Below are 18,040 nucleotides of genomic sequence, written 5' to 3'. Positions count from 1 at the left end.
AGGATGGGATGTGGCTGCCTTGGGAATTGCTTGGCATGCCCTTCAAGTTAATGTTTGAAGGAGATTAATTATAGTGGTGTCTATAAAGCTTTAAAAGTTCAAGTGAAATGGACTTAAAATGCTTTTCAAAGGGAATATATTTTACACACCTGTCACTTGTGAGGAGTCTGATTTGAGTTGAAATTACAGAGGTTGTAAAGCTAATCATTAGAACATTGACATGCCCCACCCTAGTCTGTCAAATAAGGGATTTTTCCGATATCCATTGAATAGCCATGTCTTAAGTACCCCATAACCAATTCTCCATGGGTTCTGTGGTTTCATAGACTTGATGGAATTCTGTGATGGAAAGAACTTTTAGAGCTCACCGAGATGTGAAGAGGACACGGCCCAGTCTTGAGTGAGTGAGAGGGTACAGAATGCCCAAGGGCTTTGGGTAGTCGAGCATCCACTACAGGAGATGCCAGCAAACTACAGCTCATGGGTGAAGTTTTATTGGCTCCCAATCACATCCATTCACTGACATATTTTCTATGACCACAGACTGGAGGATTTATGGCAGATACTGTGTGCCAGAAAACCCTAGGATTCACCATCTGAACCTTAAAGTGACCAACTCAGGCTATGGCACTGACTACAAATCCTGGATGAGCGTTAGAATGATGGTTTTTAAAATGTACATACTTCTGGGCTATTACCCCACCTCCCACCTCCGCTTGTCACATCACCTTTCAGAGTAGGAACTAGAAATCAGCATGCATGAAAAAGAACATTTTCATACAGTCAGATGAGGAATCCCTGCATGATGTTTTGCTTTGATAGTGCTTAGCCTTAGCAACACATTTTGGGTTGGAAAAAATCTTTTTATATGGGCTATGAGGTTGGGGATTTCTGCAGAGAAGTGCCTCCTAAACTCTCATTAGTAGCAGAATCTAGTGTAGTACTTGTTGAAATTCAAATTGCTGGATACCTTCTTCAGAGGTCTGACTGATAGGCCTGAAGTGAGACACAAAGGGCTTTTTCAACAACTGTTTGATGGTCCTGATACTGTGGCTCTGAGCAACTCATTCTGCTTAGCAGTGACCTAGACCAAAAGGGCTTGCATGGCTAAGATGCAGAAGTCAGTTTCTGTGGCTCCTGACATGGGTAGCGGCATGGGTATGGACTTATGAACCACGTGGAAGGATGGTGGCAGAACATACTCTAAAGACTACTGTTTCTCTGCTGGTGGTCACTGTTCCCCTCTTCTCTATCACCCCTGTGAGACTGGACATGGAGCAATCTTTGCTCTGCTTATCTACACCTTAAGGAGTTGGCTTTTTATTGGCTTTTAAAATTCTCTGTAGGGGATCTTAACTGTTTTCCCTTCCTGGGGCCCTTCATGTGTGTCCCTCTTAGGGTCCTCCTTTTTAACCTAGCTTCTCTGATTGGTATGTAAAATGAAAAAAAAAACTTTTAAAAAACAAATAAATAAAATTCCCTGTAGGGGATTTTCAGTGTTGTAAAGTACCTGTATTTTGAATGGAGGAGGGCGGATAGTGGATACGACAGTATCAGGTGTCAAAACAAAATGAATGGCATAGCATAAAACAGTGGAAGTTGAGGGAATGTTTGTGCAGGTCATGATGTGAAAATGTAAAGCGGCGAAAGGCAACTAAGCCTGGCAAAGACCTGTTTTGGTGCCACACAAGGATTTTATTTTGAACCAGGAAGCAACAGAAAACAAGAAGAGATTCAGGCTCGAGGGGCTTGGCACTTTACTCAAGTACCAGGATTGAAATTTGTGCTGGTACCAAGAGGCATGGAGAAAACCTCATTTCTACACTAAGATCAGTGGATCACAGCACTTATTTCAGTAATTTGCATTCACACAGTCTTCGATTGCTTTAGAATTCAGATTTTGTAAGTAAGTTTTGATGATGAAGGTGCCACTCCTGTAACAGTATTGACTGTTGTGCCTTTTTGTTTGTTTGTCCCTGGAAAAAAGGCAAATGATCAAGAGTAGCTGAACTAGGACACAGCTGACATCTTGAACCAGTATCATCTTCTGGCGAGGAGATTCACTGTGCACTGTAGGATGTTTAATGCCATCCTTGACTCCTACTCACCAGATGCCAGGAACAACATGTCTCCAACTTGTGACTACCAAAATTGACTCCAGATATGGCCAAATGTCTTCTTGGGTAGCAAAATCAAGACCTGGATGAGAAGTACTATTTTCAAAACATTTCTCTTGCTAGTGTCATTGTCTCTGCTTGCCATTGATGTTTTACCAAGAGAGACCAGATGTCAGCTTTCCAACACCAGATGCACTGAACAGGCAGGCACATGTCTCTGCAGCCATTTGTATGCACTCCTGGAGCTGAGATTGAAATCTATCTTGAGTTGGAGGGCACTGGCTCATTCCTCAGGAAGTTCAAGGTCCATTTATCGGTACCATAATAAAAAGTCTGTCCGTGTTCAGGTAGCTTTTCCCCCCACAGAAACCATTATCTATACAGTCACTTTCTGAAGTCACTTTCTTTTAAAGCTGGAGAGAAAGTCTTCACCCTGCACGTACCCTCATCTAATCCACCATTTAGATTTGTACTTGAATAATATGAATCTAAAGCAAGTTTCACCGAGCAACGTTCAACCTTGGATCCATGTTCTCTTTATCCATTAGGAAGAGCAGTACCATGTTTTCGAGTCCTGTTCCAAGGATTGGCTACATAGCACACAGGGTCAAGGACAGAGAGAAAATTCTGGCCTTGTGTTCAAAAAGCACTAAGAGTTTCATCATGGTGAAGAGAGACTATGATACCAGGCTTATGCCCTTCTGCATTCAGGGTGCTTGGCAACTGAGTCATTCTCATACAAATGGTGCCAAGCCTTTACAGCCTTTGTTGGCATCTCATCAGTTTCATTGTACTAATTTAATTGGCACTGCCATCTCTTTTGCCCCTCTATGGAAATGCTTCCTGTGAGTGGCCCCAGTCCGCTTAATGGAAATGCAGAGTTATACTGCAGCAAATGTTTACATCATGTATTTTTAGACTTAAAAAAAATCCACACGGAAATCTTTTCTACATCATTACAGCAATTAAACAATGTGGCCTTTCACCATATACATATTTTCCTGTAAATATGACAACCTGGAAATAGTAACTGCTACATCCACAATGTTTTTAAGTTAGCCAAGAGTAAGACTTCCACAACAAAATTATAACATAATCTGTCTTGTCCTTACAAAAATAGTCAAAACACACCCTAAACAGCTTGCAGTGAAAATATGAATAGTTAACATCTTTATACTGAAAAACATATCCATGGAAATAGTGTCCTGCTAGGAAATGCTTTATGTTAACATCATAAGGCAAACTGTAGCATTTATTGTTACCTGGAGACCATGAGTTTTTAAAAACTCAGAATTCGAGTTTTAGACCCTTTTGTTTAGAACCTGTAAGTGTACAAAGTGCATTAAAATATCTATTATCCAGTTACCCAAAATGTACATAAAAATGACTGAGACAACTTTTCAGTTTATTCAGGGAAGGCAAATATGTATTTTTATATTGTCAAAAAGTCCTAAGAAGTTCCTAGAGAAAGATGAACGTTTTTCCACTGAGGTGTCCATTTTTAAGATGTGAAATTGTCTTGAGCTGCTATCAAAATATTCATCTGGGTATAAATAATATAGTAAATATATAAAATCTATCCATTAAGAAAAAGGACAGCATCTGCCAGGGAAGAGACAAAAAGACACAGGAAGCTGGCTTTGTCTTCCATGAAGTCCAGATTGGCAAGTACATCAATTGTGACCACGTGATGCTTAAATGGAGAGTGTATTGAGTAATTTCTGGGAAATGGTTGATTTGATTAAAAACAAAATCACCAACACCAATTCTTCAATCCACCAGTCTTTTCAGTCAATGGCTGGTTGACATGGTGGCCCAGATAAATATTTGAGCAATTGAAACCGTTTATACAGGTGAACCCATGCCAATGTCCCATGCCAAAGACTACCTGAGGAAGTCTTAATCCAGGGACCATTACAGTGTATCAGATCAGCATAAAAAGAATTCTATCTGAAGTTTGATTATCAGGTTCTATTAGCAGATTCCCCTGTAGGGACAGTAAATTTGATTTTTTTCTTACAACTCTATGATAAACTATACTAGGATATAAGGGGATATCTACAACTTTCAAAGTGTGGTTACTAAAAGACTGTAACTTTAGAGGCATGTATACTGGTGACTAGTACTTTGTAAAATGTGTTATCATTACTCATAAATACTGTTTTTGGTGACTTATATTTGGATATGGTAGTGTTCAAGGCTGTGTGTTGATGTCCCAGAGAACAAAATCAATTGAAAATGGGATAGCTATTTGTGACAGGACATGTTAATTTCCATAGACCCAGAAAGGATCGAAAAATTGATTTGTGGAAGGGTAAAATAGGGTACCTATTAAATGTAGCGAAAGAATTTTACAGGCTTAAAATAACTAGTAAGAGGAAAGGGGAAATAGTTTTATATCATGAAACAGAATTCTACTTTTGATAAAACCAAAATCAAGATGAATTCCTGAATTATCTGTAAGATTCAATTGTAATCTCATTCATGATGTTAGCCCCAAAGCTTCAGCCCTGGAGAAGTGGGTGAATATATGACTAAAGGTTTAAGAAACTTTTTTCTTCCCCAGATCATCCTCCCAGTCTCAGCTAAGCTTGAGGTCCAAAGTTAATTCTTTCCTTCTCCCTTGTCCCCCATTCTATTTGATCCAATACAAGTTTCTGACATCACAGTTAAAATATCTCAAGTTCAACCAGAGTAAGGAAACCTGTTAACTTCCTTACTAGATTCAAAATGACTTTTGTTTTTTAAATAGCTGCATATTCTGTTATTCTAAGTGACAGGACCTAGCACGGCCTTAGTATGAAATAGAATGTGAGAAAGTGAATAAACACACAAATCTAGGAAAGGGTTTTTGCAAGCCCATACACCAATGAAATGAAACTGGCAAAGAGCTGGGAAACTTATGGGCCTCTTAATGCACAAAACCAAGTGACTCCTAAGAGTTGTAATCCAGACTATGTTTTTTTTTATAAATAATCTATAGATTTTCCTCTAAATAAAAAAAATCAAAGAAATTATTAAAGCCTGAACTTAATACAAAACACAATAAAAGGAAGGAAATCTCTCATCTGGAGCCCTATCTGAGCTGGTTTCTGGACAAGCTGGGGAGATTCAATCACACTCTTGAAGCCTTAGTTTCTCAATCCCCTAAACAGTGGCCTCAACCTTTGTTATTCCTCAGAGCTGCTCTGGGGCTGGGTACTCAAGGCAGCTGTTCTGTACAGTCCAAATGGTCTGGGATGGGAAGGCCCGTTATAATCGTCAAACACTTGTTCCACACAGTAAAGGTGGGGCACACAGGCTGTGAAAGCGCCACATCAAAGGTGTAGAGGTGGATGGAGTTCAAAGCATCATAAAAAGCGATGGAACCATTATCATAGTCCAGTAGGATGCCTACGCGCCGGAGGTGGGGGGCTGGCTCAATGGGTATTTCCTTGCTGTTATGCCTAACCACCCAGTTATTGTTGCAGCGGCAGAGGGCCCAGGAAGCAGAATTCTTCCCAATCCATTCATGTTTGGGGGCTGATTTGTATGCAAGGCCAATGGCGTACCTGCAGAGACAAAACAGTAGTGATTAAAAAACATTGCATGTGAATAAAATTTGTTCTGTGTTCCATGGAAGCTGTTAAAATGTGATCATTTGTTGCCCCTAATCACTCCCTTGAAGTGAGTATTTAAATCTAAATATTCATCTTTGTCCTTCCTGAACACATGGAGGTGGAAGGCTTGTTGGTCCACATTCCTTTTTACAGCTTAAATGTTGCAAGAGAATCTTGACTCTCCATTTGACTGCTCTGTTTCTCTTTTGTGTATGCTTGCATATTAAATTCTCCGGATCAGTGCTGATCAACCGAGGCCTTTCTGTAGTACTTGAAGTGTTCTACTCTGTTCAGTGTGTTCGTCATATATGGGCATTGGAACTGTGGTTGGTGAGCCTATGAAATTAACCTTACATTTACAGACAATCCATGATTTAGGATGCCTGGATTTAAAAATTTTTTTTTTACCTCATTAAAGGCAATGTACACTCAGCAAAATTATCCTCTGAGTTTTGATATTTTCCTTCGCTTGTAATGCTATCCTTTTGTATGACATTGGGTATCCTGCAGGCAAAATGATACTATGCTGTGTACCGAAGACAATAAAGGATGTGAGATAATCAAGATGTTATTACAAGTAGGGCTTTGTGCTAAAGGAGTTAGCCTAACTGCAGGTTCATGTAAGTAGTCTGAGAACATTTAAGGCAGTCCAGGCTGAGCTATGATGTTCAGGAGGATAGGTGTGAGAAATACATTTTTCACTTATAACATTTTCATTTGTCCCCATGGGATTATCAGCATATAACCTCAGTATACATATGGAAAAGCCTGTATCTGTCTATCTATATCTATCTGTCTGTCTATTTATTTTGAAAAACAGTTTCATACTGTAGCTCAGACTGGCCTTAAAATCTCACACCCTTTCTGTTTTCAGCCTTCTGAGTGGTAGGACTCGAGCTACTAGCCTTACTTGTAATGAATTTTAATTTTTGTTAAGTTTATTTAAGTAACTACACATGTGGACCAAGGCTGCCATACTGGAAAGCATGACTCTATATAGGCTTATTCTTTCAGCAGACTTTAAACTTTGTGATTGCTATCATATCTGCTGCTTGTCAATGGCTTTGAATGTACTTTGGCAAAGGCAAACAGGAAAAATGATTTCCACTTAAAAGGTTAAGTCCTTTGTCTTCATTCAATCTCAATGTTTCATATATAACCCAGGAAGAAGTCTAGTCTCCATATCCCCAAATTAAAGAGTAAAAGAAAAATGTGTTTTAAATCCCGATCACAATGGCTGGCATGTGATGTTCTGTAACTATTATTTTATCATCACTACCTAATGACACATTAAGAGTATGTACAGGAATCAGAATTCAAACCTTGTCTGATTCAAAAGGCCACAACTTCAATTGACACTTTATACCATCTTCCTCTCATTAGAAATTGTGCAACACACCACTGCCTTTCTGATTATATTTCCTAGTACAATTTTAAGTTTTAAATATATCTTTGAGAGGGCTGCAGAAATGGCTTGTTAAGAATATATAGTGATTCTCCAGAGGACTCGAGTCTGGCTCACAACCACCTGTAACTAGCTCTAAGGGATCCAATGCCCTCTTCTGACTTCCACAGGCACACACACACACACACACACACACACACACACACACACACACACACACAAACACACACAAACACATACACACACATCTAAAAATAAATCTTATGGATTCAATGTGGAAAGAAGAAAATAAAAAAGTAATGTTAAAGTTGGGTGGAAAGGGATGGGAGGATTGATAAGGTAATAAGGAAAGGAGTTGAGGAAAGGATAGAAGTGCAAAATATATTATACAAAATTCTAAAGGAATTAATAAAAAACATATTTTAAAATTCACTGAGCAGATATTCAGTTATTCTAAATATCCTTTCTTACTACTCAAAAATAAAAATTCTAAAGAATTTTTCTACAATATTCAAAACTTCTTAATCTCTTTTTACATAACTAAGACATGCCCTTTAATACTCAAAACATTTCACAGTTATTATCTTAAGACAAACACATCACTATTAATCAAGAGTGAATAACCCTGAGTTCAACTATCGATATGTTAGAGTAATCAGATAGTACATGTAGTACCTGACCCTAAGCAGAGAGAAAAACTCCACTGATCTTTGTTAAATTAGCATTTTTAAAAAGAAAAATCAAATCGCATGTTAGATCTAAAATACAATTGCCTTAAGAGAGGTGTGTTAAAGAAACACGCCACAACTAAAGAAGATGTAAAGGAAATCCATTAAATCAGGGTGCCAGCCTTACTGTTAACAACACAGCATCTTCTTGTCCCTCCTGACAATCTCCTGTGTACTACCAGGAAGCCCCATTTTTGTTTCAGTCTGGATCACTTGTGCAATTGCAATATCCTTGCACAGGATCCTGAAGTTGGAAGAGGATCAGGGACACTGTTTCCCAACAGCAGACAGTGGATATGAGGTTTGCTGAAGCTTTAGAGGACTTCAGGGTGCATCTGCTTGGCAGTGGAGAGCAGGTCCTCATGACTTCATGAACTGGAGTGATAGACTCCAGACCTGTATTCCCAGCCCCGTTGGGATCCTATAAGTTTCCTACTCCCTTTATCTTTGAGAGTCCTTGACTGAGTTCTGTTTATTTGTTAAGAGCCAACCAATACATTTTTGGAATATTTGTGCCCGTTCTCTCTCTCTCTCTCTCTCTCTCTCTCTCTCTCTCTCTCTCTCTCTCTCTCTCTCCTTCTCCCTCCCTCCCCCCCCCTCTCTCTCTCTCTCTCTCTCTGTGTGTGTGTGTGTGTGTGTGTGTGTGTGTGTGTATGCTCTGTCATGTCCATGTGTGATGTGTGCACATCTGAGGTCAGAGTTTAATACTGGGTGTTGTCCTCTATTGCTCTCCACCTTATTATTTGAGACAGGATCTCTCATTAAATCCAGACCTAACTAATTTGCTTAAGCTGTTTAGCCAGTGAGCTATGGGGAATCCTCCTATCTGTGTTTCTCTACCTTCATACTAGGGTTACAGGCATCTGCAACCAATGCCTGGCTTCTACGTGGATACTGGGGATCAGAACTGAGGTCCTTATGCCTGCTTAGCGGGCACTTTACCAACTAAACCATCTCTCTAGCCCCATGATACACATTTTGCAATTTAAAATATCTTCATTCACGGTATACTCTATGGCTCATCAGACACTATTTTACTTTTCCAGATAACTTCAATTTGCATCCCCAAGTAACAATGGCTGTATGGTTTCCTTCTTGATGCTGCAGACCATTTTTAAATTAAAGAATGCTAATGTTTAGTTTGAATTTTAACCCCCATTGAACCCTTTGAAGTAGCTACAGCAGGGAGGGCTGATTTCATTCAGAAAAGCAGAAAGACTTCTAGTCTAGTAGTATTGGTATGAACCCATTACTACTGCCTTACTTAACACTATTCATTAACACCAAGTGCATGTTAACAGCATTTAAGAGCAAGAAAATAATCAAGTGTACAGTCCATTAAGCAAAGGAAAATACCATTATATTACCATTAATCTGTAAAACTATGTACATATTCCCATTGAGCTTGAAAGGTGCAGGCAGAATATAATGTTCCATTAAGGTACGCAGTGAGACATAAAAAAATTAAAAAGTACAAAAACTATGTTTCTCAGAGCAATGTTAACATGCCCCATTACATGGATCATAATGTATATGTTAATTTAAAATCAAGCATATCTTTCATAAAAATATGTATGCATCACTAACTGTTGTAAGTCACAGGCATTTAATTCTAGGGGGCAACCCTCCCTTACTGTTACCATCTAGGAAATGCAAAACTACTTTCTACATGTGATTTTTTTAATTGACACAATCATGTTTGCATATAAAGACCCAATGTGTGGCAACTAATTGTAGAATTTATTTTCCTACACATGATTTAGTTTTGACATCTGGAACGTGTTTTAAAGGTAATACTGATCTGTGTTTATGTTACTAAAGTGATCTGGTGGAATTTTCCACACTATTCATCAATGGCAATGAGATCATAATGATCAGGTATCATTTATCACAAATAATTATTAATGGGGTTATAATCATTTAGACACTAGATTCTGAAATATCAGATTAGTAAAGCACATCAATTAACTAGAATCATTGACTTTTCTGCACATAATTCTATTTCCCTTTGTGCATTTATCTTGCCTCAACATAGCTAAAAATTTCAAGTGCCAGTCTGGGGAGATGTTTCAATTGGTTCAGAGAGCTCAAACTTGTCCTCAAGATTCCATGTAAAAGGCTAGCTAGGACAGTGAAGCTATACTCAGGACATTTCAACAACATGGCTACCTACACAAGACCTGAAAAAATTCAACAACAGTAAACCTCACAGCATAGAAGGGGAAATCTCATAATATCCTACCCACAAATGAAAACCTGTAAGCAATCAACTTCTGAGAGAGGCAGAATCAGTCTTCCACATGGTCAGCCCTAGAAACATACATGCAGCAATACTGAACAGACTCAGCAGGTTGTATTTGTATGTTTATTTATCTGTAACCACAATGGTTTAAAATGGTTAAAGAAGAGGAGGCATCATGAATTTGGGTGTTGTGGGCAGACACGATAGGGAAGATATGGAGGAAAGTGAAGGAGTAATGAAGTAATCGTGTTTTAATTAAATTTTTAAAAAGGGAGAAGGAGAAAAAAAAGCTAGGTGTGGTGGTCTGTGCCTGTAATCCTGGCACTGGAGAAAGGAGACGGAAGGATCCCTGGTGGTCAGCCAATCTAGCCGAATCCTTAAACTCCAGATTCAGTGAGAGACCTTGTCTCAAAAAATAAGATGGAGGGCGGTCGAGGATGCAGCTGGCCTCCATATGTATATATATATATATATATATATATATATATATATATATATATACACACACACACACACAAAAGCACACACATAAATTTCAAGTGCCAATGAATCTCACAGCCTTGGAAGAAGTAGGATTTATTCTCTATCCTCTGACAGGATGTTGGAACATGAGAATTGTCTAGGCAAAGAGAATCAGGAGGATAATAAAAGATGAAAAACTACCTGCTAGGCTAATGTAGATACCATTTTAGGAAAGTGGAGATAGGCACTTGTGCAAGCTTCCTTAGATTTGGGTGGACTTGTACCCAGCAGTGTGTACATTGCATTATTTGCACAGAGTCAAATGAACATGACTTTTATATTAAAAGTATTTTGTCATACTTGTATTAAAACAAACATTGCTGGTATCCTCATCCCTATCAGGTTATGCACTTTTGAATGTTGCTCTTAAGTTTTGTTTTTCATTTTTTTATTGCCTGCAGCCTCATACACTTTTGTAATGGATTTTAGTCATTTTCACCTCTCTCATCTCCCTCCCTCTCCCACCCGAATCCTTCTCCACAACTCTCTTCTTTCATGTCAGCAATCACTCATTAAGTACACTCCATACATCAAAGCATAATTATAACATTTCAAAACTATATCACCCTTTAGTGAGTGATGGCGTACTATGGCAGTTAAAGCACAGATCACCAAAGTACAACCCAGCGGTCAACTCTGGCCCCTTGCCTATTCTCACAAATGAAGTTCTATTGGCACTCACCCATACCCATTTGTATATGCATTGTCTGTGGCTGCTTTCCCTCTATAACAGCCTCAGGCTCAGGCTGAGTATTTGGGACAAAAATTTCCTGGCCTGTGAAATCAAGACATTAACTCTCTTGTCCTTTATTTATGAGCTCCTAGTTAAAAATTAGACCCCTGACCACAGAATTTGTAACTACCAACTGTGAATTTTATAACTTTGGGCCCATGCCTTAGTCACCTCATCTGTAAAATGAGAATGACATCACGTACTTTTTTTTCTTTTGTCCTTGAAATATATATATATATATATATGACCTTGAACTGTAGTTCTTCCTGCCTCTGCTTTGTGAATACTGTGAATATAGGCCTGTGCCACCATGTTAGATTTCTGCAGTGCTGGGAACAGAGACACAGAATAGACCTAGACCAAACCTGTAGTTTAAAGTATAAACTCAGTTGGAATTAATCCTTATCAGCTAACCCACAAATAAATGTGTTTAGTAGCATTAGTAAATTGTTGCTGTTGAAGACACACTGATGTCTGAGGATATTTGTTGTGTAGCATTATTGTAGGGCTAGGTTTGGTTCTTCAGAATGGATGCTGGCTATAAACTTATAACCTTGACAAAGTACAAAATAACTTATTGATATCCTTAACAAAGTTTAGAACAGCTTGTGCCTTTTTACAGTTGGAGGAAAATCGATGGAAGCTGCCTACCATGTGCTTCCGCTTATGACCACTTCCCAGTAATGCCGGCCACTATCAATGAACACGTTTCCAGCCACTCCATAGCTCCCTTGGCTAGTGAAGCGTTCTGGTGTGTGACTCTTTTTGGATGATGACTCATCTCGTTCTACAGTCAGGTTATCATGGGACACCTTCAGTTTTCGGTGAGCAGATTTGGGATCCAGTTTAAACGGCTGACCTAGAAACAAGTTCACAAAAGGAAAAGAAGTGAAAAAGTACTGTTTATTGGAATGTAACAAATGGCATATCTTCATAGATTTAAAAGTCTGAAGCAAGGGATGAAGAGATAGCACGGCGGTTAAGAGCACTAACTGCTCATCCAGAGAGTTCATCCCAGGATGCACACGGCAGTTCACAACTATCTATAACTCTGGTTCCAGTGGATCTGATGCCCTTTTCTGACTTCATCGGGCATAAGGCATGCACATGGTTCACAGGCACACATGCAGACAAAATACTCACACACATGAAATACAAACAAAGATTTCAAGTCTAAATGTAGACTCTTCTAAACACTCAAACACATCATTCTGAGCTTGGCAAAAGGAAACGTATGACTCTTTAGGGACTATACATTTAAAATTTTTTCAGCAAGGGCAAATGACAGTAATGCTTAAGTTTTCTATTTCTGGATTTATTAATACATATAATAAATAAAATTCTCTTTCATCATTCACACTTGTGTTTTGAAAAGTTCAACATTAAAAACCCGGGCACAGTCATGTATGGGCACTTTGATGTAGCTGTTCCTTCTTTGTCAATTTAGTATAGGGTGTGAGTACTACCTATCGCTTGACACCACAAAGGGTACAGGACTTTTAAAGACAGGCAACATATTCCAATTTGGTAGTAATAACATGCTGTCCACCTTCATAGTCACTGTTGCAGTTGGGAGAGACCATGTATACAGGTCCCAGGGAAAGACAGGAAAAAAAGCCTGGTAAATATGCCTAAAAGCAATACATGTTTGGGCTGGAGACCCCATGGGGTACTGTGTGTTCACTTAAATATGGATGGTTCTGCTTGGATCGAAACATAACACCAGAACCTCATAAATTTTTGCTGTTAGGTCAGTGACCAGCACACTTTCTGCAAAGTGTAAGAAAATAAATATTTTCAGTTATGTGGGCCATATGGTTTCTTTTGTGACTCTGTCTTTGTAGTGAGGAAGTCATCACAAATTGATAAATGAATGGGTATATGTAAATAAAACTTTATTTATAAATGTAGGTAGTCAGATTTGGCCCTTGAACTACAGTTTACTGATCCTTGTTTTATATTTCTGTAGATATCAAAGGGAAGCAAGTTGACATAGCAATGGGGACTGGAAAATTCTCACAAGGTTTCACCCTTAGAAGAGAAGCCACAGGCAAATTGATGGTTGCTGAGGAAAGGAGAATCATTCTTCTCCAGGGGCAAGCCCTCTGATAGGCTAGCCAATCCAAAGAGGTCAGCCTTAAACACATGTAACACTAAATGATCTCAGCATATGGTATTTATAAACATATGTGTGTGCATATGACTTACAATTAAAGAATTAGAGGCTATGAATTTGAGAAGGGTGGGAGGGAAGTGGAAGGAACTAGAAGGAGAAGAGGGAGAGGAAAAATGATGTAAATACAGTACTCAAAAGAATTACTTGCTATGTTTGTATCTTATTGAGACCTTCAATGTTTTAGCATAGGTCTTATAAATTCTTAAATTTATTTCTAATGTATCATTTTGGTGTTATGATAAACTTAAACTTCCAATTTTTGGAGCTTATACTTGAATATAAAGTTGATGTCTGCATACTAAAAATAAATAAATGAAATAAAAAAGAATAAAAGAATATACACCCGACTTAAAAGACAAAAGCCCACAAGGGCCGAAAAGGTAGCTCCCAGAGGCTATCAGACCTACTGGATAGTTTACATTTTAAAGTTTAAACTTGGCTTGTCTTGTAAAAAAATAAAAGTCTCCAAGGACATTCATGCCAGCAACTGTTAGGGATAAGACATGGAATAAACTCAAAAAAGAACAAAGATGTGATTTCTTAAAATATTCCAATTTTTTAAAGGTGAAAGACAAATGTGAGTAAAAATCATTTGACACTAATGGGCAGATCAGGAAAAAAAACTCCATCTTGGAGCTCCACATTTATGTAGGCCTGAGTACTGTTTGGCCTCTTGCCAGTGAGCAATAGTGGCTGAATGTTCAGAAAGATGAGGCTTGTAGTGGAGAACTGCCTGCAGTGTCCTGTTTGCCCTCACTCCCTCCCTCAGCCACTCACACACATAGCAAGGCCCGACCAGCTTCAATGCGACCCAAGCCTTGTGTTCTCATTGAGCAAATTCTGTCGGGGCCACAGAGGCCTTTCAAAAAACAAACCACTGCCCATTCTTACGAACTTTCAGGCTTTAGCTTCAATGAAGACAAATTAGCTTGAGAAGGAAGTTAAACGATCGTGTTACTAAAGAACTTAATTCATCAGACCTTTTGTAGAGGACATGACCTTACCATGGCTACTGTTCTTTTGCTTGGACAACTCTTATAATAATATCTGGACACATTCCCCAGCTGTCAACCTTCCTTCATTTTAATCAGCTCATCACATCACAGTGCAACAAAGCATTATGTTTTGCAGATCCTCATCCAGCCTCTATCATATATACCTGTCAACCTATCTCCCTTCAAACACTGCTCTTGAAAAACCAACTGCCTCATGAACCATAATGGGTTTACCATCTGGTTTTGTTTGTTTTTGTTTTGTGATGCTGGGGATTGGAACCATGGGTTCACACATTCTAGTCAATCACTCTACCACTGAGTTATATCCTGAGCCATATCTGACTAGGGCTCACTAAATTGCTCAGGCTGGTCTTGAACTCACTCTGTGGACTAAGCTTGCCTTGAATTTAGGATCTTCCTGTAGGTAGGATTACAGGCCTATGAGAACAGGTTTGGCTAGTTTTTATTTTTTAAAACTTCTCTCTCTCTCTCTCTCTCTCAGTGTTACTGGGCTTTGTCCCACTACAAACTCTCGGTTGGTCTGGAATTTGGGATCCTGTTTTACTGTTCTGAGTGCTGGGATTACAGGGTGTGCACCAGTGCATCTAGCTTTACCATGTGGTTTTTGTTTCTAGCTTCCTTGCTCAGCCATCCTTTCAACTTGTGTCTTATTTTTATTACACTGATTCCTTTTCTGTTGCACAGACATAATCTTTTCTTTGGGCCTTTGTACATGCTGCTCCTTTGTGATGGGACATTCCCTCTTCTTTACATCCCATAATCTTACTTCACCCTGAAAAGCCACCATGGCTATGCAGGATGATGATTTTTTGAATATCCAGCACTTTCATGAGTTACTGCCAATACAGACTTCAGAAATGCAATGATAATTAAGGTGTAATGGTCTGTCTTCCCAACAGTCTACAAACTCCTTGAGAGAAGACCATCTGTAGGAGCTAAATATTGTCACAGTGTGCTCAGCCTGATGCATAGCACCTAAAATTTACTAGAAGCTCCAACAGTTTTTGAGAGACCAAATACAGCCTCAAGTGTAAATAAAAAGCTGTTGACCCAAGCATGCATAAGTTCATTTCCATGTGCTCTGTGGCTTTTTAACAAAGCATGGCACAATATTATTATGTTCTCAAAATTGTTTCAAATTTATCTTTGTGACAGCTTACAAACGAGGCCAAATTTTCCTATTTTAAAAGTGAAGAACCAAAAACTTCTTTTAAAAATGGGAAAAATATGAAGAACCACCAAATGTGGTATGAGTTCTTAGACTGGGTCCTGTGAAAGGAACTGAACATTAGAGATAACCCTGTAAACTCTAAATAAAGCCTAGGGCTTAGGTAACAGAAATGTACCAATGTTAACTTCTTAAGTTGTGACAAATGTGCCAAGGTTATACAAGATGTTGACACTAGGGGAAGCTGAGCAAAGGTTATACAGGACTCTCTGTAATTCGAATCTATAATCATCACAAAAGAAATGGTTTTGTTTAAGAAAATATGAAAAGACGAGTCTTACAGCCACATGGACACCATGTGGCAGAACCTCAGCTTTCTCATGCTTAATCCTATGCTCTACTTCCACCCTTTGCTTGTCCTTAGATCAAATCATGTGCTACCATGCTCTGGGAAACAAGGATATGGTTAAATGGGAGCTCCTCTTGAAAACTCATTGTTTCTGTTGACTGGCAACCCCACGGCATGGCACCATATTGACATAGCATAGTATTTCTAGATCAAAAAGATGTAAAGAAGAAAAGAGGTTAAAAGAAAACACATGTAGACAGAGACAGCGACAGCGACAGTAAAATGACAGAATCGTGAACCACAAGGGCAGGCTGCACCATTCTTTGTGTACCATAGATGTTTAATATGCCTGTCTCCCATTCATTTGATGGCAGCAGCACCCTCCTCAGTTGTGATAATCCAGGAAAACATCTCCAGACTTTATTAAATGCTACATGGGCTGGGGCTGTGGGAGAAAAGACAGAATTGCCCCCAATTGAGAATGACAGACCCAGCCAGATATTTGGAATAAAATAAATAATTTCTGAAGAAAGAGTTATGAACTTCTTTTCTGCTGTGGAAACAATCCTATCTGCCATTCCCAGAGCCCTGTTCTGTATTGGGCTTTGTAAGCACCTATTCTATTTCTCACAAGAACTTCTCCAGGATTATTTTCTCAAGAAATGAGAGCAAATATATGCAGAGAAGTTAATGGCCACATGGTGTAGAAGACACTTTGGAACCCAGAGGTAGCTGCTGGGAACCTCAGTACTCCACACTGGCTCTTTATTTGCTTTTCTGAGCCTGTCAGTGATACCCAAGACAGAAAGAGAAAAAGAAAGGCAGGGAGGAGTAGTGTTATCCAAGAGATGGACAAATGTGAGATGACAGCTCAGTTGAGTTCACAGCACTTACTATTTGTCTTCAACTTCCCAGGCTCACTACTGCGGCTGCCTGCCTGGTTGATGGCCTTGACCATGAAGATATACTTGGTGCCACTTTGTAGGCCATGCACAGTGTAGTGGTTCTGCTTGATGTTGGGCACAATCATCCAGCTATCAGCTGAGTTACACAGACCTGAAAAACCAACAAAACAGGGGTAATCACAGGCAATGTTTGCAGAATTTTAGGTTATTTGAACTGTAAAATTGAAAAATGGAGGGCGTTTCTCACTTTTTATATGGGATAACCAATAAAACAGTGCTCAGTATGCTATCTCTATTGAGAACTCGCTTTATATTATATGTTCCCTTTGAGTGTTCCATTTGGACAAGCCACTGAAGATGCTTACATTGCAAACTCTGGTCTGTGTGAACAGGTGCAGCAAAGGTGTTTTTGTCTGGGATCTCATGCGTTGAACATGCACATGATGTGTTATTAAGGGTTGTGGGGCAGAAACAAAAGTAACCACTGATTGATCCCACCCTATCTTACCCCCTCCCAAATTACACTGGTCGTTCTAGCTTGGTTCTCATGAATTAGGAAACTCACAGATTGTGAGGGTTTCTGATGCATGTACTAAAAGCTGCCTTCACCAGCACCAACATAGTTGATTGCATTTTTGCCTCTGATACTTTTCCTGCACATATGCAAGCCAAAGTGGCTTTGCAGCTGCTCTCTCTGAAAAGGAGGGATATACTGCCTCACCATCTGGCTTTGGGTTTGGTCATATGACTTGTTAACTTGAGCAAAAATGACAATGTGCTTGTTGCAAGAGTAGGCTCGAGGTTTTCTGTTGGTCCCCTGCTTTTCTGCCATTGCCATGGGGGGCAACATTTTGGGGGGCTGTCTGCTTATTTCAACAAATGAGACAAGGAGGGCAGCTATTTTGACTAATGTCAACTTGACACAAGCTAGAGTCTTTTGGGAGGAGGGAATTTTAACTGAGAAAATTCCCCACTAATTGTCTTGTGGAGAAATCTATGGAAGCATTTTCTTTACTGGTGATTGAAGTGGGAGAAACCAGTTCACTGTGGATGGTGACATCCTGGGGCTGGTGGTCCTTG

General features: G+C 39.2%; 1 protein-coding gene across 5 annotated transcripts in view; it reads right to left on the bottom strand.

Annotated features, from left to right (window-relative positions):
• Nucleotides 1-1,672: 1,672 nt before the first annotated feature.
• Nucleotides 1,673-18,040, bottom strand: part of Mid1 (midline 1) — a 336,764-nt gene continuing 320,396 nt past the window's right edge. For 3 of the 5 annotated variants that reach the window (XM_015987794.3, XM_076562479.1, XM_015987795.3), the window contains exons 8-10: nucleotides 16,950-17,111; nucleotides 11,998-12,205; nucleotides 5,175-5,668 (exon numbers count right to left, since the gene is read on the bottom strand). In XM_015987794.3, the coding sequence (XP_015843280.1) occupies nucleotides 5,320-5,668; nucleotides 11,998-12,205; nucleotides 16,950-17,111 (719 nt within the window). In that variant the 3' untranslated portion in view covers nucleotides 5,175-5,319. Of the gene's footprint in view, nucleotides 5,669-11,997; nucleotides 12,206-16,949; nucleotides 17,112-18,040 lie in introns of all 5 variants that reach the window. The other 2 variants (XM_006994326.4, XM_015987797.3) reach the window with 2 other exon arrangements.

The sequence above is a fragment of the Peromyscus maniculatus genome, chromosome X, assembly GCF_049852395.1.
Source record: "Peromyscus maniculatus bairdii isolate BWxNUB_F1_BW_parent chromosome X, HU_Pman_BW_mat_3.1, whole genome shotgun sequence".
NCBI classification, from domain to species: Eukaryota; Metazoa; Chordata; class Mammalia; order Rodentia; family Cricetidae; genus Peromyscus; species Peromyscus maniculatus.
The sequence above is the reverse complement of the archived record's forward strand: the minus strand, read 5'-3'. Positions and strand labels throughout refer to the sequence as shown.